Source organism: Bubalus bubalis, chromosome 18 (genome assembly GCF_019923935.1).
Source record: "Bubalus bubalis isolate 160015118507 breed Murrah chromosome 18, NDDB_SH_1, whole genome shotgun sequence".
NCBI classification, from domain to species: Eukaryota; Metazoa; Chordata; class Mammalia; order Artiodactyla; family Bovidae; genus Bubalus; species Bubalus bubalis.
This window is the reverse complement of record NC_059174.1, coordinates 45,483,145-45,507,896: the sequence shown is the minus strand read 5'-3', so window position 1 is coordinate 45,507,896 and position 24,752 is coordinate 45,483,145. Positions and strand designations below refer to the sequence as shown.

The 24,752-nt window shown below is 55.6% G+C and overlaps 3 protein-coding genes across 12 annotated transcripts; 1 reads left to right on the top strand and 2 right to left on the bottom strand.

Annotated features, from left to right (window-relative positions):
- Nucleotides 1-104: 104 nt before the first annotated feature.
- On the bottom strand, nt 105-6,349 carry FXYD1 (FXYD domain containing ion transport regulator 1). 7 transcript variants are annotated; one of them, XM_006065286.3, is made up of 8 exons: nt 6,207-6,349; nt 5,863-5,942; nt 3,177-3,241; nt 2,688-2,720; nt 2,059-2,133; nt 1,538-1,574; nt 585-634; nt 105-404 (listed from the first exon to the last, which is right to left on the bottom strand). In XM_006065286.3, the coding sequence occupies exons 3-8, from the start codon at nt 3,235-3,237 to the stop codon at nt 382-384; spliced, it is 279 nt and encodes a 92-aa protein (XP_006065348.1). In that variant the 5' UTR covers nt 3,238-3,241; nt 5,863-5,942; nt 6,207-6,349; the 3' UTR covers nt 105-381. The 7 variants fall into 7 exon arrangements, with proteins under 7 accessions (XP_006065348.1, XP_006065349.1, XP_025125740.1 ...); XM_006065287.3 differs by having other exon boundaries at nt 5,863-6,001; nt 6,207-6,225; XM_025269955.2 differs by lacking the exon at nt 3,177-3,241.
- Nucleotides 3,848-17,225, top strand: LGI4 (leucine rich repeat LGI family member 4). 3 transcript variants are annotated; one of them, XM_025269892.3, is made up of 11 exons: nt 3,848-3,960; nt 6,806-6,835; nt 8,882-8,941; nt 9,228-9,420; nt 9,676-9,747; nt 11,112-11,183; nt 11,290-11,361; nt 11,585-11,754; nt 13,817-13,981; nt 14,065-14,570; nt 16,252-17,225. In XM_025269892.3, coding segments are annotated over exons 2-11 (1,626 nt in total). In that variant the 5' UTR covers nt 3,848-3,960; nt 6,806-6,834; the 3' UTR covers nt 16,567-17,225. The 3 variants fall into 3 exon arrangements, with proteins under 3 accessions (XP_025125677.2, XP_025125676.2, XP_006065352.2); XM_025269891.3 differs by lacking the exon at nt 3,848-3,960 and having other exon boundaries at nt 6,490-6,835; XM_006065290.4 differs by lacking the exons at nt 3,848-3,960; nt 6,806-6,835 and having other exon boundaries at nt 8,345-8,941; nt 9,349-9,420.
- A 1,006-nt stretch (nt 17,226-18,231) lies between these two features.
- Nucleotides 18,232-24,451, bottom strand: FXYD3 (FXYD domain containing ion transport regulator 3). 2 transcript variants are annotated; one of them, XM_006065283.4, is made up of 8 exons: nt 24,326-24,451; nt 21,234-21,296; nt 19,837-19,869; nt 19,706-19,729; nt 19,069-19,143; nt 18,946-18,982; nt 18,588-18,625; nt 18,232-18,435 (listed from the first exon to the last, which is right to left on the bottom strand). In XM_006065283.4, exons 2-8 carry the CDS (start codon nt 21,271-21,273, stop codon nt 18,416-18,418), a joined length of 267 nt encoding a protein of 88 aa, XP_006065345.1. In that variant the 5' UTR covers nt 21,274-21,296; nt 24,326-24,451; the 3' UTR covers nt 18,232-18,415. The 2 variants fall into 2 exon arrangements, with proteins under 2 accessions (XP_006065345.1, XP_025125765.1); XM_025269980.3 differs by having other exon boundaries at nt 21,234-21,426; nt 24,326-24,437.
- Nucleotides 24,452-24,752: the final 301 nt, after the last annotated feature.

The window sequence follows — 24,752 nt, the reverse complement described above, 5'->3', positions numbered from 1 at the left end:
CGACGTCCCCGCCCCTTCCCCAAGGGTGGGGGCGCCCTCTGCCGGGGCCAAGGGGGCGCCCAGGCTTTCCACCGCGAAGGGACTGACAGATTCGCACAGCGCTGTCAAGAGAGAAAAGCACGTTTTATTGGAAATCTGAGCGTCAGAGTCTGTGGGGGCAGGGCTAGGGAAGAGGGCAGTCCAGGTGGTGGTGGGCGTGCAGAAGGTGGGTGGGAAGCGTCAAGTGCCAGGGGAATCCTGTGGGGGTGAAAAGGGTGAGGGGCAGGAGAGCCCTCCAGGCCTGCTATCCCAGCCCTTTGCCCCCTCCTCCTCCTCTCTCCTCTCTCCCCCAGCCTAGTTAGAGCTGCGGGACCTGGCTGGGGCCCATCGCGCCAGGTGTCTCTACCGCCGGCGGGTGGACAGACCTGAGGGGGAAGACAGAGAATCCGGAAGTCAAGAGGGGCACCCCAGCTCCTCTGAAAGATGGGAGCACGGCAGGGCAGATCAAGCCCCGATCCCCGACCCCCCGGGCCCAGGGAGGGCCAACAAAGGGCTTCTTGGAACCAACTCGCATTCCCAAACACCCGAAGTCTCCCCAAACTCACGGCGGATTGAACTGCGGAAAGTTCCCTCCTCTTCATCAGGTTCCCCAGTCCTGAGAAAGGAGATGCATCAAGAATTGGGGGGTGGAAAAGGAGAGAGACAGCTACACTCGGAAGACCCCAATGCCGGCCCCATTTCACAGACCAATCCACTGAGACCCACAGATGGGCAAGGAGCAGGTTGGAGCCGCCAGAAAATCCAGTGCAACCCAGGAGCAGTTTAAGTGTTTGGCAGGAGATGCTCCAAGCCGATAACAGCGAGTACCTCCCAGAGTGTTGAGGAAGGAACTAGAATTTGGAAGAGGAGGTATATAGCCAAAGCGACTTGAGGGCAGATTGCCTGGAGACAGCCTAGGTTAGAAACCCAGAGCCCTCATCTTCCAGTTGAATGATCTGGGGCATGTGAACACCTTCCCATGTCTCGGTTTCCTCATCTGTAAAATGAGGTTAATAACAGCGCCTACTTTATAGAGATGGTGTGAGGGGTAAATAACACATAATGAAATAGCATCTTGTACATGGGACACAATAAAATACTACCTTTATAATAACATCTACAAGTATCTTAATAGGAAGAAGATATTCATACGTTGCTTGGGTTTTAAAATTTTATTTAACCATAAATCAAAGAGCTAGGGACTCTGAGCTAAACTGGGCCGCCAAGTGAGGTGATCTCATTTCGCCGCAACTCTTTCACAGCACTTATCACGCTTTGTGGTTTTATATTTGTGGGTCTGTTGGAACCCATGGCCACCGCCCCCACTTGGCTGGAAGCTCAGACAGAGAGGGCAGTTAACTCGTGGCTTGGTGCCAAGGCCTGGCTTGGGGCTGGGCACGTAGTAGGTGTTTAATACATATTTGCCAAAGGGTCTGGCTGTGGATTGAGTGGACTTCTCTTCTCACCCCCAACGTTCCTTTAGAGCGGGAGGAGATGAGGGTCCAGAGAGGCTTCTTACCTCTGCTGCTGGTTGAATTTGCACCGGCATCTTCTGCCTGTGGATGGGGGCGTGGAGAGGAGTGCGCTGAGATTCTCCTCTAAGCCGCACAGCGCACAGCGAGCCACAGATCTCGCTTGCCCGGGCTGGCGTGGCTAAGGATAAGGGTGGGGCAGGGGCGGGGCCGAGGGCGGGGATAGAAGTGGGGGGCGTGTCCAGGGCGGGGATAGGAACGGGGAGGGGCCGGGAGCGGGGCTAGAAGTGGGGGCGGGGCCGGGGCGGGGATAGAGGCGGGGCGGGCCCGAGGGCAGGCAGGATAAGGACGGGGCGGGGCCGGAGGCGGGAATGGGGGAAGGGCAGAAACTGGGACGTGGCTGAGGGCAGGGGCAGAACAGGTGCAAGGCCCAGGGAGGAAAGTGGGGTGGACAGAAACAAAGGCGGGGCCAAGAGCACAGATGGGGCGGGGTTGAAGGCGGAGCGGGAGGTTGGGCGGGGCTGGGGCAGACACCGGAAGCGACTGAAGGCAAGGTAGGGGGACTCACTCAAGACGATGAGTATGCCCAGGATGAAGAGAATCCCGGCGATTATAAGGCCTCCGATCCGCAGGGATTGGTAGTCTGTGGGCAGCAGGGAGGCGGGTGAATGCAGGGAGGAGGGTGAATGCAGGGAGGGGAGGAGGAAGGATAGGAAAGGGGCAGAATGGGGAGGAAGGGGCAAAGAGGAAGGATGGGGAAGAGGAGAGAAAGGACATCAGTGGGAGGAGGAAGGAGCTATGTGGGAGAAGGGGGATCAGGGAGAAAAGGTAGGAGGTGGACAGGGCAAGGAGGAGGGAGGAAGCAATCGAGTAAGGAAGGATGATGGAGAGGGAAAGGGGGGCAGGGAGGGGAGAAAGGCAGGTGGCAACAGAGGAGGAGCCGTGGGATACTAAGAGGTAAAAGGAGAAAGAATCAGAGAGACAGAGAGGGACCAAATAGAGAGACAGAGACCCACAGAGAGACAGGGACAAAGGGAGATCGAGACCGAAAGAGTCAGAGAGCCAAATCAAGAGATAAAGAATGAGAATGCCAAAGATGTAAACACCGAGAGTCTAGAGAATGATGGAGACAGAAACAGAGAGAGGTAGGGCAGGCTAACCAAGCCCAGCACCCAGAGAAAGATGCCCCTCCCTCACCGTAGGTGAATGGGTCGTGTTCCTGTGGTGCTTCTGGAAAGAGAAGAAATCAGGGTTGGATGCTTCCTGGGACCCTGGACAGAGAGCAGCATCACGAGACCCTGTGGGAGTTTTACATTCTGGGGGCAGGAGTCTGGGGACTGTTGGACTCTGAGTAGGCTGCCCACCCTCTCTGGGTCTTGGCTGCCTCTCTGCACTGTCCGGAATGGGGCAGGAGGCACCTGACTGCCTCAGCTCTCCATCTCATTCCAGGTTGTCTATGATTCCATCATTCACGGGAAGCCGGCCTCCATCCCACCCTCCCCCTTTGCCCAACCTGGGGCATCCTCTCCCCTCCCCCAGATACCAGCCTGTGACTGGACCCCACGTGAGACCCCACTGAGACTCAGTTCAGACTGGAGGCTCCAGCTTGTTTCTCTTGCAGAATTTTCCTCTACCCTTACCACCCCTGGGGCTGAGGTGGTAGTGGGCTGCCTCCCCCAGACTCACCTGCGTTGACCATGGCAAGGAGACCCACACAAAGAACCAAGATGTGGCTGAGAGATGCCATTGTCCTGGGGAATACCAAAGGTCAGGAAATGCGTGCCCTCATTCTCCCACCACTGGGGCCTGAACCCAAGCGGTTAAGTCAGAGACAGTCCAGGGACTTAATTCCAAAAGCATCTATCATCCGGCTTGGTCACCCTGAGAAACAGAGGCGCCCCCTGCTTCATCAGGAAACAGCGTCACCAAAACAACCCACACAAAGGGGGTCATCCAGCAGCAAGGACGGGGTGAGGCACACACAGTCCACAAGGATCTCCCGCAGGCCGGGGCCTCCCCCACTGTAGGCCCCAGGTTCCCCGCACCTACCCTGGCAGGGGAGAGCAGATGCCTCACCCCACCCAGGTGGAGAGACAGACACTGCCAGGGACGAGACAGCCAGGAAACGCCCAAGGGCCACCTGCCCGCACACCACGGCCTCGCTGTGTCCGTAACAGCCCGGCTCTCCTGCCCTCGGCCGCTGGCCTGCTCTCTGCCTGACCCTGGGTATAAATATCTCCCACTTCACCCTGGAGGAATTTGCCTCGCACAGGCCACCATGGCAACAGCCTTCCTCCCCCCACTTGGGGGTCATGCACAACCCTGCCCGGGTGAGGCCGGGCTGCCACACTGCCACCAGCTGCCCCCGTGGGAAAGGCCACCACTTCTCCTCTTCTGGAAGCAATGAGAACAGGGAAAACATCCCCTGGCCTGCCTCTGGGTGACATCTTTCACCAGCGGACAGCACCAGGCGAGTGACATGAGGCTCAGGCCGGTGGGGCTGAGATAGAAGACAGATGCCAGGGGTGGGGACGATGCACGCATGCGCACATGCATACAGACGCACAGTGGGGCTGCAATGGGGACGACGCCTGCTCCCCAAACTTCTGGTTGGAGCAAGGCATGGGGTGGAGACACAGGCACACATTAGTCCCCATCTGGGCCTCCGGTGCCCTCAATCAGTGAGGCAACCGACCTACACACATGAGTGTGCGAAACCCACACCCAGCCAGTGTGCACGCGCCACAGCAGGGGCAGGGTAGAGCTGCACCCACACTTCCACCCCTGAGGGAACCCCAACGTCCCAACCACACTCCCTTCCTCTTGGGTCTGGCTTGCCTGGGAAGCGGCTCCTGCTCCCAAAATAGGCGGCCCAGCCAGGCCAGGGGTGAGGCCCTGGAGGGGAGGGGTGGGGGACGCTCACCCCAGTCAGACTGTCCCCTGCCGAAAGAAGGCCCCCAAACGTCCGGCTGTGCCCCGGGGCCGAGCACTTTGTACCCCCTGGCCCAGAGCTGGCTGCGCTGCCCTCAGCGGTCTCCCCTCCCAGCCCCACCCCACCCCTACCCTCCCCAACCCGAGGCTGTAACTGGAGCCGGGCTGGAGGGGGGCCAGGGGGCGGCCCCCAGCCCAGACCGCCCTGGCCCGCTAGGTTAACTCTCTCAGCTCGGAGGGAGGAACAGTAGGCAGTCAGCGGTGGAGAAAGCTGGGGAGAGGAGGTGCTGGCAGGCAGGCTGGATTTCAGGCAGGCATGCACACACACACACACACACACACACACACACACACACACACACACACCAGCCTCACAAACTGCTCAGAGAGCTTCTGAGCTAGGATGAGAGGGTGGGTGTCAATGATTTTCTGTGCTGCTCCCTAGGAACTGGGCCCCGGCCTGGGCTTAAGGTCACCTGGCCTAAGAGCTTAGGAATCCACTGACCCTTGACCCCCGTGCTCTGCAGGGCCCTCATCAGGACCACAGGGCTGTCTGGGGGGCATTTCAGTGTGCGAGTAAGTTGTCTGCTGCTGACTATGAGGCCTCCCATGGGTACACACACACACAGAAACCCAAAGACCCAGATAAACAGGCACAAAACAAGACAAATACATGCATGTACATAAATACAAATTCAGAATTACACACCCAGGGAGAAGCCCAAAGACACACACACACACACCAGCACTTCTTACACCAGTCACAAAATATCAGGACAGACACATCTGTATACACACACAACACATACATATTCACTAAGGCGGTGCCCATACGGAGACACAATCAAAGACCCAGCTGGCCACACAGCTTTAAGCACACTTACAAATGGTCACAAAGATACACACTCTCTGTACAGAAATAAACCAATGCGCACACACTACACTTGAATATATTCAAAGCCATATTACAGCTTCTGAACTAGGGTGAGAGGGTGGGTGTCAATGATTTTCTGCGCTGCTTCCTAGGAACTGGGTCCAGCCTGGGCTTAAGGTCACCGGGCTTAAGGTCAGCACTCCTACACAATCTCAGGCATGTGAAGGCAACACAAACTGCGTCCATTTGTACACACACACACACACACACACATATTTATGTGGGTTCACAGAGAAGCAGAAACACTGTCAAGGACACAGCCATATAAGCAGCCACGCTGTGGTTTCATAACCATAAAAACAGACACACACACAGATGCTTGTGTTCACATCCTCACACATGGGCAAACAGGCACACCGCTGGCCACACGGTGACACATGTACAGGCTGACACACTGTGTTCACACACTCGGAGACACCACCAAACCTGCATTGATCTGTTTAGCCCCAAACCACCCTGTCCCTGAGATCCTGTGGCCCCCCCAGACCCCCGTGGAGGACAACGCACCTGGCATCCTCACGGGCGGGCTGGGCTCACAGGCTCTGGTGACCAAGAAATCGGGGATCAGCTCTGGACTCTGCCATTCCCTGTGGAGTGAGAGAGCTTGAGCAGCCCAAGAGACTACTCCGTGCCTCGGTTTCCCATCCTACAAAAAGGAGATGTCACTAAGGCCACACATATCACTCTGGGCCGGGCTCAGAGGTCTCTGAACCCAATCTTGTCTTATTATTAACCCCATTTTAGAGATCTGCAAACCAAGGATTAGCAAAGTGGAGATCCTTCTCCCAAGGTCCCTCTGGTGGTTAAGGGTAGAAATTGCCCCTGTCTGAAAGAGACCTGGGCTCAGGTACCTGGCTCTGTAGGAGACAGATCAGCAGCAGGTAGATGTACTCACACTCAGGCACAAGCGGCCCTCACACACACACAAATACACACATGCATGCATGAGCGCATGTGCACGTGGCCTCACAGGACCCTGGCAGCTTCAAAAAGCTCCCTCATCCCCATCTGCCTGAGCCTCTGCCCTCGATGGCCCTGTACCCCAGGGTCACCAGCAGTCCCGGTTAATGATAACCCTAATGTTTACGTAGCCTTGGGGAGGGGTGGTAAGGAGTCAGGGGGACAGGAGGGAGGGGACACCTGGCCAGCTTTAGCCAGCACCTGGTTTCCTCCCCTTCAGAACCAGCTGCTCCAGAGAGGAGAGGCCCTGCTGCCTTCTAGCTGGTGATGTACCAATGACTTAATTTCTCTGTGGCTCAGTTTCTTCTTCTGTAAAATGAAAATAACAAGTGTATTCGACTCAGAGGGAGGTCCGGATGATTATCTGAAATGACCCATGGAAAACATTTAGAACACAGTTAAGTCTGGCAGACAGTAAGTGATCCAAAAAAGAAAAAAAAAAAAAAGCTCTCACCATCATCATCCTTGTGATTCTTCTTATCGTAAACAGGAGTAAGAACCCAGCTGTGCTGAGAACTCAGTGAGTATGGATTTAAGCCTGTCTGTCTTTACTCTGTGTCCCTGGCCCTAAGTTCTTTATTTAGCTTTTCATAGACCCTGTAAAGAAGTTTCTCATCCTTGCCTTACATCTGAAGTTCCAGAGACTTTAAGGGCCTTGCTCAAATCACAGAGCTCCTCAGGTGCTGGATAAGCGCTTGGTCCAAAATTCACCCCAACCTGTTGGGTACCCACTTTGCTCTAAACCCTCTCTATCCTCTCCCTGAATTATCTACACATCTGAGAAGTGGGTGCCACAATTGCCCCATTTGACAGATGGGCAAACTAAGGATTAGGGACCCAGATCTGAGTGGCCCCGCCAGAGCAGATGCTGCTAAGCCCCTTGTCCTCCAAGGGTTCTAGGTGTGTGCAGCAGTGCCAACAGAGGCTGTGTTCTCCTCATGCCTTAGTTTTCCCATCTGTAAAGTGGGAGTTAGTAATACTACCCACCTCACAGGCTGTTGGGGGGACAGGGGAGAGCCGAGTAAATTTGTGTCAAGACTGATGCACAGCAAGCTCTCAATGAGCATTATTACTGCTATTTCACATTGATGGTTGAGTAACAAGGGTCATTTATTTCCTTTTGTTATTTAATGGATAGAATCTATCCAGACTGCTAAAAAGCTTGGTCCAAAATGAAAACAGCCAATATCCATAGGTTCTGACCTCCAAAGGAAGAGAAGCCACAGAGCCAGCTGCCTGGGCTTGCTCCCTGGCTTTGCCCCAGTTAGATAACCTAGATCGCAAATGACTGGACCCTCTCCTCAGTATTTCCATCTGTAGAATAGCCGTATGATCGTCCCAGCCTCGGAGGGTTGTAGTGAGGCAGCATGAGCTAACAGATGAACTGGTAGGACAGGGAGTGGTACAGAGTCAATATTAAAGAAAGGGGTGGCATCCTCATCCTTTTTTCCCTCGGTTTGACTCCCTACCCCTAGTGGGTGGTGGGCACTCAAGGGGTTAACTTCGGGAGGGGCAAGAAAGGTTGCAGGTTTGGAGCAGGGTGGCTGTCCTGCCGAGCATTGCCACCAGAGGGAGCAGCTGGACCTGAGCTGGTCCCTTGAAGCCTCAGGGCAGTACCCACCACACCCTCCTGGAGCCAGGGGAGGGGGCTGACTGGGAGTGGCCTGGACGGCTCTAGCCCCTAGTGGTCTCTCCTTCCACTCCCCCTCCTGCCGACAGAGCCATCCGGTCCCCACCCTGGTGACATCCTTCTCACCCTCCGTGAGTGGAGTGGAGTGGGGTGTCTGGGGAGGGGGCTGGCTGGGAGGAGCCAGGGCAGCTCAGCCCCCAGTGGCCCCTCCCCTCCCATGGGGCCCTCTGGCCCCTTCCCCAGGGGCTGCTCTTCCTATGGCCTCTGACCCCCGCCTCCTTTCCCTGCTTTGCCTTGAGTGCCCAGTGCCCAGAGAGTCCCTTTCCCAAACCTCCCGGACAAGGGACGTGGGAGGAGGGGAAGAAACTTCCAGGGAGCTGGAAGGGTGGCGGGGCGGGGGGGGGGGGGAGAGGGACAGAAATAAAGACACCAGACAGACACACACACACACACACACACACACACACACACACAGAAGGAGAGGCCAACAGACAGACAGAGACAGAGAAAAAGAGAAAGAGAAAGACAACTCAGATAAAGAGACAGAGATAGGGAGTGGGAAACAGACTAACAGAGTCAGAAATACAGAAAAGGAGAGAGACACAAAAACAGGGGAAAAGACATAAATGGAAATTTAGACACCGAAGACATAGAGGAAGAAAGACAGACTGAAGAGAGACTGAGAAAGAGGAGAGAGAAGCTGGGGCAGAGCGTGCCAGCTGGCGGCATGGAGGGTCGCCTGGCATGGGAGATGTAGTGGCCAAGACCTGGGCCGAACTGGGAGGGCAGAGAGAAGCCGCTGCCTCGGCGGGGGTCAGGGGGCATGGGAGGGGTGGGAATTCTGCTACTGCTGCTGCTGGCTGGGCTGGGGGTGGGGGAGGCCTGGAGACCCCCAAAGGGAAAGTGTCCTCTGAGTTGCTCCTGCTCCAAAGACAGTGCTCTGTGTGAGGGCTCCGTGGACCTGCCCGAGATCCTCTCCCCGACCCTTCTGTCGCTGTGAGTGTCAGCCCTCTGGGGGCCTGAGGCTGGGGATGGGAGTCCTGGGACCCCGGGGGGCTGGAGGACCCGTCAGGATCTTGGGAGGGGGCAGCAAAGGATGTTGGGAGTCCTGGGAGGGGGCTACTGGGATCTGAAAGGGAGCAGGGGTGGGGATGGGAATTCCAGAGGACAGGGGCATCTTGGGGGGAGAACCTGGGGGGAGGGAGAACCATGGGGTGTGCGGAGTGCTGCCAGGATCCTTGCCAAGCGAGGAGGGCAAATGCCCGCCTCCCCTGGAATGCAGGGGAAATACACACACCCAGGATCAGGTTCCCTCCTGCCCCCCTCGGACAGGAGCCGGCTCTGGGATGGGAGTGGCGCACTGGAGCGGTTTTCTCCTCACCCACCATTGCCCACGTCCCCAGCTCATTCGTTAGGACCCGAATCACCCAGCTGAAGGCCGGCAGTTTCCTGAGGGTACCGTCACTGCACCTGCTGTGAGTGGGGTCCGGCTGAGTGAAGACCACCGGAGGGAGGGGTTGTCCATGCACATGCACGTGGCGGGTGGGGCGAGTGTGCACACTTACGTGTTTGTGCGTGTCTGTGAAAGTATCTTTATGATCCACATCCTCATACTGCATGCCTGTGTGTGTGATCATGCCCACGTGGGCTGGGGTTGGGGGGAGCCAAGGTTAACATGTCAGGTGGGGAGCAGTGACTCTGGAAAAATTTCTCTCTTACCTCCTTGCCAGCCTCTTCACATCCAACTCCTTCTCTGTGATTGAGGATGATGCGTTTGCAGGCCTATCCCACCTGCAGTACCTGTAAGTGAGGCCAGGAGATGGGGGGCAGGAATGGGGGCCTGGGAGAGGAAGGAGGCGCCCCTCCATGGCTCCTAGAGTGGGGGGAAGGGAGGAGCTTGTTGCCCTGGGGAGGAAGTGTCTGGACAAGGGATCGCCTCGGAGGGGCAAGACGGCTGGCCTCTTGAGTGGGGTTGGGGCTCCTGCTCAGCTGTGTAATCTCAGCCTGCCTCCACGGCCCTCTCTGTTTCAAGATGCACCAAGTCCTGGGTAACCCATGATTGGTTCTGGTCCTACCCGACTTTCAGGAGACCAGGGAGGGTACAAAGAGGCCAGATATGAGGAAATGTTTCAAATTAAGGGGCAGCGACTCTGAGTTGGTTGGTGATGGTGGTACGATGGTGGTGGTGGTGTTGACGGCATGACAACGCCAGCAGTAATGTTGGTGGTGATGGTAATGGGTATGGTGCTCACAGGGAAGTGGTGGCATTATTGCGGATGATGGAGTGGGGATGATTTAGATAAAAATGGTGGACCCAAGGGTGATGGTGCTCTTGGACCATCAGATGGACACTGATGATGAAGTCTGAAGGGTTGGTGTTAGCAATAATTATCAGTGCTGTGGACATTGGTGATTATGATACTGGTGTTGGTGGTGGCGGTGGTTTGGGGTAGGATGTTGGTGTAATGCAATGCTGTTGGCATTGGGTTTGGTGGTGACGGTAAAGGTAGATACGTGCAGAAACTGCGGCAGTAGTGGCGCTGATGGCAGGTGATGATGTGAGCGTGAGGGTGATGCTGTTGGGACTGGCGGTGCTGGTGCTCGTGATAATGGTGGCAGTGTTGGTGACGATGGAGGCAGTGGTTTTGGTGTTGATTATGAAAGACATGTTCTTGGTGATGCTTATCAGTGTTGCTTTTGTGAGGTTGGATGATTATGCTATTGATGTTGGTATTGATGATGGGAATAGCGGGTGGTGTTGGTGTTGGTGATGGTGGTGGCGTGGTATGGGGTTGGTGACGACGGCAGTTTTGGGTACTGGGGTTGATGATGGTGGTAGAGGCATTGGACATAACGGATGATGGTGCAGGTATGAGTGGTCATATTGGTGTTAGTACTGGTGTTGGTCATGGTGGCTGTGGTGGTGATGGTTCCTGGTGAAGCTGGCAAGGACCATAGGGTCAGGTTCTTGGCTCCTGGGATTGCAGGCTGAGACCTTGGTGAAGAGAGAGGCTCCTGGGAGGTGTTTCCCTGGGATGATGCAAGGTGTTGGGAGAGAATTTCACATGTTGCCATGGCCTGTGGCAACAGGGCGAGTTCCCCAACCACTGTGCGGCTACAGCAGGGAACCAGGGGACCTCCCCCTGACCGCATCTTCCCTCCACAGCTTTATTGAGGACAATGAGATTGGTTCCATCTCTAAGAACGCCCTCAGAGGACTTCGCTCACTCACACATCTGTGCGTGTTTCCACTGCCCCAGCCCACCCTGGGAGGCACCCCACACCCATCACCCTGGCATCATCCTAGGAGCTGCTGATGGCTTCTCCTTCTCTCCCTCCACCAGGAGCCTGGCCAATAACCATCTCGAGACCCTCCCCAGGTTCCTGTTCCGGGGCCTGGAGACACTGACTCATGTGTGAGGCCCAAGGGGAATGGGAGGGTTGGGGTGATTGGGGAACGTGTGGGTGGGGGAAGGGGGCATCTGTGCCCATTCCTGGTTGGCACAAGTGAGTATGACTGTGATGGTTTTTACATAGTTTCCACACCACGGTGGGGACCTAGCCTGGGAAGGGGTGGGGAGTGTGGCCCCCAGCGGGTTGGAAGCCGGGTCGCAGCCCCTCCCCGGCCTCTTGCCCCAGGGACCTCCGCGGGAACCCGTTCCAGTGTGACTGCCGCGTGCTCTGGCTGCTGCAGTGGATCCCCACCGTGAACGCCAGCGTGGGGACCGGGGCCTGCGCCGGCCCCGCCGCCCTGGCCCACATGCAGCTCCGCCACGTGGACCCCAAGACGTTCAAGTGCAGAGCCATAGGTGGGGGCTTTCCTGGAGGGGTGGGAGGGACAGCAGGGGCGGCCAGGGCTGAGGGGCTCACCTCCCTGCCCTGCCAGTTCCTGGCTGAGAGTCTGCTGAGCAAGCATCTCCCCGAGCCTCAGTTTTCTTACCTGTGAATAGGGGTAATACACCATGACACAGGACTCATGCAAGAGAGTTCAGTGATGTACTTGGCACAAGGCCTGGGAGGGGAGGCCCTCATAAATGTTCATTCTCATTGTTGTTGTTATTAATACGAAATTGACCACGTAAAAAATATTTCCTCCGATCACTTTGCTTTTCCGCAAATATATTCTGGTACCTTTATGGGTACTGGGCAAAGCAGAGAACACAGGAGTGATGAAGCCAGCCCTGGGTCTGTCCTCACAGGGCTCACAGCCAGAGGCAAGCAGAGAGGGCTGGCCTAGAATGACCAGGGCTGAGATGGGGGTAGCACAGAAGGGTCAGGGCCAGGATTGGGGGAGAGAACCCATGGAGATATGGGAGCCCTGAGTCAGAGTGGGGGCCCAGGCATAGCTGGAGGGTCTGGAAGGAGTGAAACTTTGAGTTCAGACCTGAAGATCATTACTAACATCATCCTCCTCAAAATGTAAGACAAGTGTTTGGTCTTCAGAATTCATAGAACAAGGCAATTTAACTTAGTCACTCTTGGTTCAGTTATTCAACAAACACCTACTGAGGTCCACTTGGTGACCAGCTCTGTAAGAGGCAGTGGGCACACTGTGGTGACCAAGATAACCCGGGGCCTTTGCCTCATGGGGTCACAGTCCTGGAGGTGGGGAGTCAGGCATTAAATAAAACATTGCACAGTAAATCCATGGTACCCATTGTGATAAACACAGAGGATGATGAGGGAGTTTAGGGGGTGGTCCTACCTTTCCTGGGGCATTGGAGAAGGCTTCTCCAAAGAGGAAGCGCCAGCTGTGGCTGTAGCGAAGTGGAGGACAGAGGACGGGGTCAGCATGTGCAGTGACCCCCCCAAGGCAGCACAGAGCTTGTCCTGACTGAGGATGGAAGGAGGAAGGTCTGGCCTGGAGGAGTGAGGAAGAGAAGGACACAGATGAGGTGTCTCACCTGCAAGGGCCTCACTCTGCAGAACTTCGAAAGTCACAGAGAAGGTGGACTTTATCCAGAGGACTGTGGGAAGCCACAGAGGGAGGGTTTTGAGCACAGAGTGACATGATTTGATGGCCATTTTTTAAAAGATCCCCTTTGGATGGGCATCCTTAGCTGTTTGGTTCGTTCATTCAACCCGGGCCCCTAGAAGCAGGGCCTGGCATGTAGAATGACGTATTGTCACCTGGAGTCCACCGCCACCACACTGGACAATCTGGGTGCATTGTTACCATCAATGCTAAGTTGCTGTAACAGAGAGGGTCTAAATACCATGAAACAAAGAAAACAGAAGGGTCTGAGGTGAGAGCAGTTCAGGCCGGTGGGGTAGCCCCTGGGTGTTCTCCTGCTTTCCATGGTTGAAATCAAGTCGTGACCGTATCCACCTGGCAGTTCACAGGAGGAGGGGAAAGGGACCTAGTCCAGGATAAGCCGTCCTCCTAGACGCAAGGCGAGCACTAGCACCATCACTCTGCTCTGGTTCATGGCCACATGTCAGGAGGTGGCGTGGGGGCAGTGCTGGGCTCACGGCCTCTGATTGGGTGGCTTTGGGGCCAGATGCAACCCTGTGTGATGGAAAACGGGAAGGATGGATTTGGCTGGACGGCTGGCTCCCTGTGCCTCAGTTTCCTCCTCTGCAAAGTGGATATAATAACAGAATATACCCCACAGGGATCTTATGAAGTTAAATGAATGATGAAAGTGCTGTTTCTAATTATCTGATGATGCCACGCAGTTTAGAAAATAGACTATCACCGTGTGGTTGTGAATTAATACGTCCATAGATAAAAAGATTCCACTGTGTATCCCCATGAGGTCAGCACCATGGCGGTCCTCACTGCAAAGATGCGCAAGCTGAGGCTAGGTGATGAGGACCCTTGGGGGTCCCCCTGGCCTGTCTGACTCTCTCCCCTCCCCCCACCTCCAGAGCTGTCCTGGTTCCAGACGGTGGGAGAGTCAGCGCTGGGCGTAGAGGCTTTCTCCTACCAGGAGGAGCCCTACATTGTCCTGGCACAGCCCTTTGCCGGCCGCTGCCTGATCCTGGCCTGGGACTACAGCCTGCAGCGCTTCCGTCAGGAGGAGGAGCTGTCTGGTAAGCCCCCTCCCATCCTCCCACCTGCCGGGTGGCCTGCCCAGCTGGTCTAACAGGGCCCCCTACTCCCCTGCTCCCCACAGCGCCCTCGGTGGTGTCCTGCAAGCCGCTGGTGCTGGGCCCCCGCCTCTTCATGCTGGCCGCCCGCCTGTGGGGAGGCTCGCAGCTGTGGGCCCGGCCCGGCCCCGACCTGCGCCTAGCCCCACTGCAGGCCCTGGCCCCAAGGCGGCTGCTGCGGCCCAATGACGCCGAGCTCCTGTGGCTGGACGGGCAGCCCTGCTTCGTGGTGGCCGACGCCTCCAAGGCGGGCAGCACAACACTGCTGTGCCGGGACGGGCCCGGCTTCTACCCGCGCCAGAGCCTGCATGCCTGGCACCGGGACACGGACGTCGAGGCCCTCGAACTGGACGGCCGGCCCCATCTGCTGCTGGCCTCCGCCTCGCAGCGGCCCGTGCTCTTCCACTGGTTCGGGGGCCGCTTCGAGCGGCGGACGGATATCCCCGAGGCTGAGGACGTCTATGCCACGCGCCACTTCCAGGCCGGCGGGGACGTATTCCTGTGCCTGACACGCTACATCGGGGACTCCATGGTGAGGCTGGGCGCAGTCCTGCGGGGTGGGCACAAGCCCCACCTGACTGGCAGCAGCTCACTCCCACTCCAGGCTGGCCTCTTAAGCACTGACCCAACCTCACACGCTGGCCTCTGAAGGCTGACTGCCTGACAGCTGACCTTCCTAATATGCTGATCTTTGAGCTCTGACCCTATCCCAACGCAAACTCCAAGACTGTGACCCCTTAAGACTGTTGTTGTTCGGTTATTCAGCCTTATCTGACTCTTTGTGACCCCATGGGCTGCAGCACACCAGGCTTCCCTGTCCTTCACTATCTCCTGGAGTTCGCTCGAACTCACGTCCATTGATTTGGTGATGCCATCCAACCATCTCATCCTCTGTCATCCCCTTCTCCTCCTGCCCCCAATCTTTCCCAGTATCAGGGTCTTTTCCAATGAGTCAGCTCTTCAAATCAGGTGGCCAGAGTTTTGGAGCTTCAGCTTCAGCATCAGTCCTTCCAATGAGTATTTAGGGTTGATTTCCTTTAGGATGGACCGGTTTGATCTTGCTGTGCAGGGGACTCTCAAGAGTCTTCTCCAGTGCCACAATTCGAAAGCATCAATTATTTGGTGCCTCACACAACTGAAGCGACTTAGCAGCAGCAGCAGCAGCAGCCTTCTTTATGGTCCAACTCTCAAATCCATACGTGACTACTGGAAAAACCATAGCTTTGACTAGATGGACCTTTGACCCTAAACCTCTCTCCATCTCCCTACACTGACACCGGCCCCAAGATTCTGATTCTACTCCCAAAATGACACACTCCAGTACCTACATTTTTTAAAAAAATTTTTATTTATGGTTGTTCTGGGTCTTCGTTGCTTTTTGCTCAGGCTTTCTCTAGTTGTGGCGAACAGGGGCTGGTCTTCGTTGCAGTGCACAGGCTTCTTACTGCAGAGGCTCCTCCTGTTGCAGAGCACAGGCTCTAGGCGCGTGGGCTTCAGTAGTGGGGCACACACGCTTAATATTTGTGGCTTGTGGGCTCAGTAGTTGTGGCTTGCAGGCTTAATTGCTCCACAGTGTGTGGAATCTTCCCGGACCAGGTGTCAAACCCATGTCCCTTGCCTTGGCAGGTGGATTCTTATCCACTCTGCCACCAGGGAAGTCCCCAGTACTTACATTTAACCACAGCCACCACACCCTGAACCCCCAGGGCTGATGGCCCACTCCCTCTAGCACTCTCTGGAGCGAGATATAGCCACGGGCAGGGCTTTTAGCCTGAGAGGCACTGATATGACTCAGGGGTTCACAGGGTGTCTGCGTGGGGAGCAGACTGTAGGCACAGGGACAAGAGCAAGGAGACAAAGAAGACCAGGGAGGAGGTTATGTGATTGTCCAGGAGGCAGGTGACTGTGGTTGGGCCAGAGTGCCGCCAGAGGAGATGGGAGAAGTGCATACCATCATAGGTGAAACTAACTGACTCCAGGGCTGACTGATTCTATGTGGGGCTGAAGGACAGAGAAGGGTCCAGAGTGACTCCAAGTCTGTGGGCTGAGCAGCTGGTTGGTGACATTTAGGAAGATGAGAAAGCTGTGGGAGTTTGTGGACCTACAGGCCTCTGTTCCTGAGCTATTTCAAGTCCTCTGGAACCTAGGGGACCACTGACCGGAAGGCCTGGCCCTGGGGACCCCAGCCCTAATGAGCGGCCCCCTTCCCACAGGTCATGCGCTGGGATGGCTCCATGTTTCGCCTGCTGCAGAAACTTCCCTCTCGAGGGGCCCACGTCTTCCAGCCACTGCTCATTGCCAAGGACCAGCTGGCCATCCTGGGCAGTGACTTTGCCTTCAGCCAGGTTTTCCACCTTGAGCCTGACAAGGGGCTCCTGGAACCACTGCAGGAGCTGGGGCCCCCGGCGATAGTGGCCCCTCGGGCCTTTGCTCACATCACCATGGCCGGCAGACGCTTCCTCTTCGCTGCTTGCTTCAAGGGCCCCACACAGATCTACCAGCATCATGAGTTAGACCTCAGTGCCTGAGGCTGGAAGGGACGCTGGACATGGCCGGCAGGGGGCTGGCATGGGGATTCCTGGGCCTCAGGATGTCCCCTTTACTGGCCTCTTGGCCCTATTCAGAAGTGACAGCTGGTCCTGTGAGATGCTGACCACAAGCCAAGTTCAAGGCAAGAGCTGCCCTTTCAGTCTTAAGCGACATCTTGGCTGGGAGATGACACCCAGATGACACCCATCAAAGATGACTTGGGGGCTCAGGCTGGGGGACGGCTGCATGGAGCCGGTAGACAAATCATGGTGGGAGAGTAATGTGAAGAGCTCCATGAGGTCTGGAGAAGTCCTCCTCAACCCACTCCCACCCCTTCTGTTCTCTGTAAAAGTACTGAGAAGGCGATAGCTTGCCTTTTCCTTCTAAACTCAATCCGGCCAATCGCTTTTAGTGCACGCCTTCATGACATCATCAGTCGCTGGGCAGTTTTCCCTGCCGGGCCTGCTAACTTCCTCTACTGCTTGTGCGCACGCCTGCTGCCGAGGCGGAAGCCCAGCGTGTTGTTCCTCTTGCGCGTGCGCGAGGAATAGGTGGGAAAGAGCGGGTTTTAACCGGGAGCCAGGGTTGCCTCTCCCGGGTCGGTGACAGGATCGCGGACGGAAAGTGCATGGGCTCAATAAACGCGCTGTGCACCCGCCCCACCGGTTGTTGTGGGGTTATTGGGAGAACGTGTCTCCTGTGGCATGGCGTTGGGGTAGGGAGGAGGAGGAGTGTTACAGGAGCTGTATTAAGGAGAGGGGAGGTGTGCCAGGGTGCATGCTGGCTGCCCTTGGTGAGCTTTCACGAGGTCTCTAAGGAGTGTGGGCTCATATGGGGGGCCTTGTGGGGTGTGCAGGAGATATAAAGGCATTGTTAGAGGGTTAGATCATGGGGTTATTGTTGGTCTGTGTATTCCAGGAGATATTTGGAGGTGTCTTGAAGGGTTTAAGGCATTTTTGTGGCTCTTGGGGACTTTTTGAAAGTCTCATTGGGTATTGGAGACTGTGTAAGGGAGTTCAAGCCTGGTTAGAGGTTCTCACACCATGTAGCCATTATATTGTGGGGAATAATTTAAAGGTCTCATAGGAACATTTGGGTGTTAGGAAGCATCTTTTATAATGAAGTGGGATCTGAGGTGAGTGGGAGGGCCATGCATGCATGCAGGCTAAGTTGCTTCAGTTGTGTCCCACTCTGTGTAACCCTATGGACAGCAGCCCACCAGGCTCCTCTGTCCATGGGATTCTCTAGGCGAGAGTACTGGAGTGGGGTGCCATTTCCTTCTCTAGGAGGTTCATAGGGCCTCACTATTATAATCAAGCTATCTGGGTACTCCTGGGTACTAGGATCATTCCACATCCTAGCTTTCCTGGGATGGTCCCAGGGTCCACTTGAGGGTTCAGTGTTTCATCTGGCTGGAGCTCCTTTCACTCTCAAAAATATACCCCAAGTAGAGCATTTTAAATTGCACGTGTGGTTCCCATGGCCACAGAGGCAGAGGTCGGGCCCCATGCCATCCACCAGGTCATGCAGAAGCAGGCCTGTGGTCTCATCCCAGTGAAGCGATTCAGCTGCCACCTTCCGCGCCAGCCCCCATGCACATCAACCTTCTGCCCTTCCCACCACAAACCCCAGTGCAAATATAGGGAGTCTCAAGGCTGCTTGGGTATGAGACAAAAATCATTTTAGAGTAAAAATTGAACAGAGACCCCTCCAGGGAGAGGTGAGATGGAGCCCTGGCCAGGCGGTCTGAGGAGAGAGTGGAGAATTCCATCCTGGAGTTCAGGCTCCCTTGCAGAGCCAGGACTTGGGGAAAGAGTAGTCCTTGGAGCTCTTTCTGCTGATCCATTCTCAACAGTTTTGGGCAGAACCTGGGAGAGGTGACAGGGTCAGCTTGTGAGAGTGGATCAAGTTATTTCCCCCCAGGGTGCCTCCATACACACACACACACCCCATCTCCACCCACCCCCCCACCGCCCAGCCCTACCGTGTTCCTCTCAGCGCTACTCTGTCCCTGTCTTACCTGGGGTGATGAGAGGTGGGGCATCTCCTGAACGGTGGCTAGGGAAAGAAAAGTGGTGAGATCTCTGATCCTTCCTGTTTCTCCTCTCCTTCATGGCTAGAGGAGTCTCAGCTTGCCCTGACATAGCTCCTTAGCTATTTTTTCACAGGGTTATACCATCCAGGGGACCAAAAGCATTTCCGGATTTGAGGCCCTCTGAAGATTCATGGCTCTGAAGAATGAACCTGGAAAAATCTTAGGAGCAGGAATTTTCCAGGGCAGGGCCCAGAGGCCTGGCTTTTTCCTGTGAGATTTAGCTCTTTGCCCTGGAAAAGCATCTCCAGCATGAGGCAGGCACGCTACTGGGAACCCATCTTACCTGGGCTTCTGTCGGAACTTGCATTTGCATTTCCCACCTGTTAGGGGGAGAGGAGGATGTCAGGGAAGGACACCCCCAGCCCTGCCCTGCCCTGCCAGCCACCCCGCCAGCCCCTGCACTCACTCATGAGGACAATGATGCCCATGGCACACAGAATCCCTGCGAAGATGAGCCCGCCGATCCGGAGGCCGTACCAGTCTAGGAGAAACCCAGAGGGTTTGCATGGGCATGGCATGCCAGCCCATGCCCTCCCCATCCGAGCCCCCAGCTACTTGACAATGTCCCTTGGGCACCTCTGATGTGGGTTATAGCAGTGGAGAGAACAGACGGCTCCCCCATCCCCCTGTGCTAACTTTCCAGTTTGCACACAGCAAGCAACAGAGATTTAATGTGGTATTAGGTAGAGAGAAGGTCTGAAGACAAATAAGCAGGTCCAGGAGACAGAAAGTCAGAGGAGAGCTCTTTGAGGGAGAGTGGCCAGGGAAGACTCCTCCGAAAGGGCACATTTGAATAGAGACCTGAGAAGCAGAGGGAGGGCTATGTGGAAGAAAATGTGGGCAGTCCCAAGGACCAGACTGGCACATCTTATTCCCTTAATCCATTGTTTTTACTGTTCAACTGGGGCACTGAACAGTATACCATTAGTCTCACCCCCAAGGTCACCCCCATCAGACCCTCATCCAACCTGTGTGGGACCCTTGGCACAAAATAGGTATGAGGGGTGGGTGGGGGATGCAAAGGGAGGGGCAGAGGCTCTCACCATAGTAGAAAGGACTGTTTTTATCTGCAAGGAAAAAAAATAAAGAACATGAATCCAGGACAAGAGCTGGGATGCAGGGCTCGTCAGGGAGACTTTAGAGGTGGACTGGTGGAGGAGTCAGTCTGGCTCACCTTCTGGGTCGTTGGCATCCAAGGCAGGCAGGCCTGGTGGGGAGAAGCAGGGAAGGAGAGAGATGGAGGTGCTGGCCTCGGCAAAGCTGGGAGCAAGGCCATGGAACCCTTGGCCTCAGCAAAGGGTCCCCTGATGGACAGTTCCCCTCCTCTTGAGGGCACAGGGGTTCAACCCCAAACTAGTTATTTCTGTACATTCCACCTTGAAAGTGAGGGTTTCCCCCACTCAGCCCCACCCCGAAGTAGGTTTCCATTTGGGTGGCTTTCGATCACCTAGTCAGCCTTTGGCCTGATGTTGCAGACATCTGACTGACCCACACCCCCTGTAGAAATGAGCGAGAGTCTTGTGGGGATGGCAGATGGCTTCCACTCCCAGGTGTTCTCAGCCGTCATCTCCTGGGTCTGCCACATCCACATCCCAACCCCCATTTCCCTGAAAGTGACTTACTAATTATGAACTTAATCTGTTGTTCAGTTGCTACCTCATGTCCGACTCTTTGCGACCCCATGGACTGCAGCACGCCAGACTTCCCTGTCCTTCACCATCTCCCTGAATTTGCTCAAACTCATGTCCATCAAGTCAGTGATGCCATCCCACCATCTCATCCTCTGTCACCCTCTTCTCTTGACCTCAATCTTTCCCAGCCTCAGGATTTTTCTTTGCATCAGGTAGCCAAGAGTACTGGAGCTTAATAAACTCCGTACACCTTAAACTTAATAAAATTAATACACTTTATTTAAAAAAGAACTTACATCACTATCCTATTGGAATACCAGTCTTGCTTGATATAATGGATAAAAACAAAGACAATGAAAGCAAAAGACTAGGACTGAATTCTGGCTAGAAGCAGTCGGCTGTTTAGCTTTGGGCCTAAGCTCTATTCACCCTTTGTTAAAGGGATATTCATATTTTTAAAATTATATTTAAAGCATAGACACATGGTGCTTATTCTGTCCCAGGCACTACCCTTAGTGGTCTGCAAATTGTAACTCGTTTAATGCTCATAGTGACTCTCTGAGTAGGTGCTGCTATTGTCCAGATGAGGAAACTGAGGCCCAGGGGGTTTTAGTAATTGCCACATAACCATGAAGCTCTTCCCACTCGTAATAAAGTGTTTAAGAGAGTTAAAGATACGGTAGCCCAGGGCCGAGCCTTCTCCAAGATGTCATCAAGGAGACATCAAGACGATGATGAGCTGTGTGAGCCTTGGCTGTAAGAGGTCCTCCTTTATGTGTTCCTTGAAATCACCAGTGTGACACTCCCTACCCTCTAGGAGATACTGTCCTGAAGCTCCCCACCCCATGGGGGAGGCAGATAGCATGAGAGTAACATGCACACATGGTCACCACCCAGCTGAGCGGATGTGGGGAGAGGCAGTCCAGGAGTGGACACTCACCTGCCAGGAGGACGAGCAGGCTCAGGGCCACCTCTTGCATGTCGGTTGCTGGCCTGGTGGGGTCTGGGGGGAGCGACCAGCTTCAGCAGGGCCCCCCGGAGGCCTCCGGTTCCCAATCTCCTGCTACTCTGCTCCCCACCCAGGGTACACAGCTTACCCCAGGGCAGAAAGCCTGGCCTTGAAACTCACTGGGCTGAGAGATAAGGAGTGGGAAAGTGCAGTGGGGGCTGGGTGAGAACTCAGACCGGAAGAGGGAGGAGCAATAATAACTCACTGGATGTGGACTGGAGGCTTTAAGTGAATCACCCTGGAAACCAAATGAGGAAGGTGCTGCCCACTGTTATCCCCATGTTACAGATGGGGACATCGAGGTTCCAGAGGTGAAAGTGGGTGTTTGAGGTCACCTTGCCAGAAGGCAGGATTTAGACCAGACCTGGCTGATTCTCTCAGGGCCTTGGGGTGTTGTGGGAAATGGAGCGTTGGGAGCCAGGTGGCAGGAGGCCTGGTCCCCAGGAGTGTCTCCCATAGACAGTTTGGAGCCTGCCCGCCCTGCCCAGACTTTGCTGGGCCAGGGCTGGAGCCTGGGCTGGGGCCTGGGCTGCTCAGGGCAGGATGTGGGGTGGAGAGAACTCAGGGAGGGGCGGGGCGCAGGCCTGGAAAAGAATTGCCTGGCTGCAGCCCCAGCCTTATCTTCTGTCCCACACTGCCAGCACCCCACCATCCTGCTTCTGCCCCACCCCCGCCCATCCCACCCTGGTCCTCGGGTCCTGTCTCTACCCCAGTCCCAGCCCCAACCCCTGTCCCTGCCTCTGCTCCCACCAAGCTCCTGGGGCAGCAAACACTTCCTCTTTCCCCAGGTCGGTCTGCCCAGCACGAAGAACACTCCACTGTTCCCTTCCTCGTCACGTTCAGTTCCCCGTGCATCCCCCTGTCCCCTCCCCTACCCCTGCCCCACTGCCAAAGCACAGCATAGATTGTCCCAATCTTGATAGCAAGAGCTAACACTTAGATCCACCCGCTGCTGGGCTCCGCCAAATGACCTTGCTGGGTTTTTACTCATGGAACCTCCCAAGAACCCTGGAGACCCCATTTCACAGATGGCAAAGCATACCCCCCACCTCCCCTGAGCCTGGCAGGAAGCCCATTGCATCCCCGGCTCTGCTGCTGTGCACACCTGGAGACAGCGCCCTGTTTATCTCTCTCTCTCTGTGTGTTCAGTCGTGTCTGACTCTCTGCTACTCCATGGACTGTAGCTCGCCAGGCTCCTAAGTCCATGGAATTTTCCAGGCAAGAATACTGGAGTGAGTTGCCATTTCCTTCTCCAGGTTATCTTTGCAACCCAAGGATTGAAACTGTATCTCTTGCTTGGCAGGCAGATTTTTTACCAATGAGCCACCTGGGAAGCCCCCTCACCCACTACTTCCTCTAGCCTCCATAGAACCCCTACCCTGAGTTTCTTTTTCTGTTTCCAAAATGTTCTACAGATGCCTTTATCTCTCTGTGCCCACCCCAGATCCTGGGAACCTGCTTAGCGCCCTTGTGTCTGTGCCCAGTCTCTCAGTCGTCTCTGACTCTGCAACCTCATGACAGTAGCCCACCAGGCTCCTCTCTCCATGGGATTTCCCAGGCAAGAACACCGGAGAGAGCTGCCATTTCCTCCTCCAGGGGATCTCCCCTGCCCAGGGATTGAATCCATGTGACCTGCTTTGGCAGGCGGGTTCTTTACCACTGAACCACCTGGGAAGCCCTCTTAGCTTCCTCGTTCATCCTGTATACCAGACCCACAATGTCAGTCTGTAAATCCATTTCTTGCAAGGAAAGGGCCTGTTGCTTTGGGAAACATTATTAAGGGGTTTAGGACCTGCCCCCCCCCCCCCCCCCCCCCCGCCAAATAGGGGGCAGGGGCAGAGCTGGAGTGGATGTATGGGCAGGACGGCTTAGGGGGTCCCAGCTCAGGTCTGTGGAAGACACTTGTCTAAAGTGAACACACTAGGCTTTGTCCCCCCATGGTAACACTAATGCTGGTGATAAGAGCTGGTCTGATTGAGTGTTTACCCCACGCCGGGCACACTTTTCAGCTCTTTGCACTTATTCATGCGTATAATCTTCGCAGCTTGATGAAATTGGCACTATGATTAGCCCACGTTGCTGTCACAACCTAGAACCCCTGTGAATTGAATTTAATGCTCTATACTGTCTTGCAAGACTCAGAGTCTCGGGGCTTAAGCTTCTTTCCATGGGAGCCTTCAAACCCCCCTAGCTGGTGGGGGTCTCCATAGGCCCCATCTCCAGGGATCTCCCAGCATGCCCAGCACAGGGGGCAATAATGGGTGGTCTCAGCCACACCCTAGCCCCTGCATGTTGCCAGCTGACTGTCCCACACTGCTGGCCGCTGGGAGCTGGCATTTGGGCATGTGCCCTCCCTTGCCCTGTTCAGGCTGTTGTGGAAAGAGGTCTCCCCGGCTGTTCCAGAACTGACTGCGGTCGGGGTGAAGACTTGGAAAGGAAGGCAGCCTGCAGTGGAGGCTGAACCCACCCCTCTCTGCTCTCTCCCAACCCGAGATCCCAGTGGTGGTGGGAGGACCGTTTCCGCCATCCACCCCCTACTGTCTGTCTCTCTATTTCTCCATGATGGTGGCCAGGCCCTTCAGGCATGAACAAAACGACTCCCTCATGTCCCTGAAATCTCCTCCCCACCCCCCTGTTTTAGAGCTTCCCCAGGAAGCCTCTAGCCCCTTTCCCTAGAGGTCTTCAGGACCCGCATATTCCCAACATGAGGACATCCTGAGTCCATCGTCATCCACCCATCTCCTCTGATCCCCCAATCCAGTCTGGGGTCTATGCAGACACCCCGATCTACCCAGACCCACCAGTCTTCCGGACACTCTGTCCCATCTGTGGGCCTTACCCTCACCCCAGCTGGCTCACTCAGCCCCCTGTACAGAGACTGATGGGGAGGAAAGGCGTTCTCTAACCTGCTCCCCCATAGAAGGACCTTGATGTGGGAAGGTCCTAGGTGTCTTTAACAGAAAGCAGTAGAGAGAGGGGCAGAGCCAAGAAGGAGTTGGAGGGAGAGGGCCCCAGCCCCTCACCTGCGTGCTTCCCAGGCTGCGAGGAGGATCAGGTTCCGGGAGAGTGGGCTGCTTAGCCTGAGTCCTGCCTTTATCCACAGCCACCACGCCCTAAGCAAACCTGGGCAGGTAGAGAACTAGTCTGACTCCCTAAAGCTCAGGGGTTCTCTCACCTCATGCCTGCTCTTAAAGAGACAGTTCCCACTCATCCCCCCCGCCACCACTTCCAGTGGCAGGGAACTCCCCTGGGGTCTCCAAGATTATAGCAACCTTAGGCAGGGCAGAAGGAGAACAGGATGAGGGCTGGAACTCGGCCTCTCACATGCAGGGAAGGTGCTTTCTCCAATCTCCTGCCCTTCAGAAAAGAACAGGGAAGAGGGAGATATTCCTGTCTTTAATAGCAGAGCTGCTGCCTGGCGGGGTGATGGGAGAAGGCCATGCTTTGGTT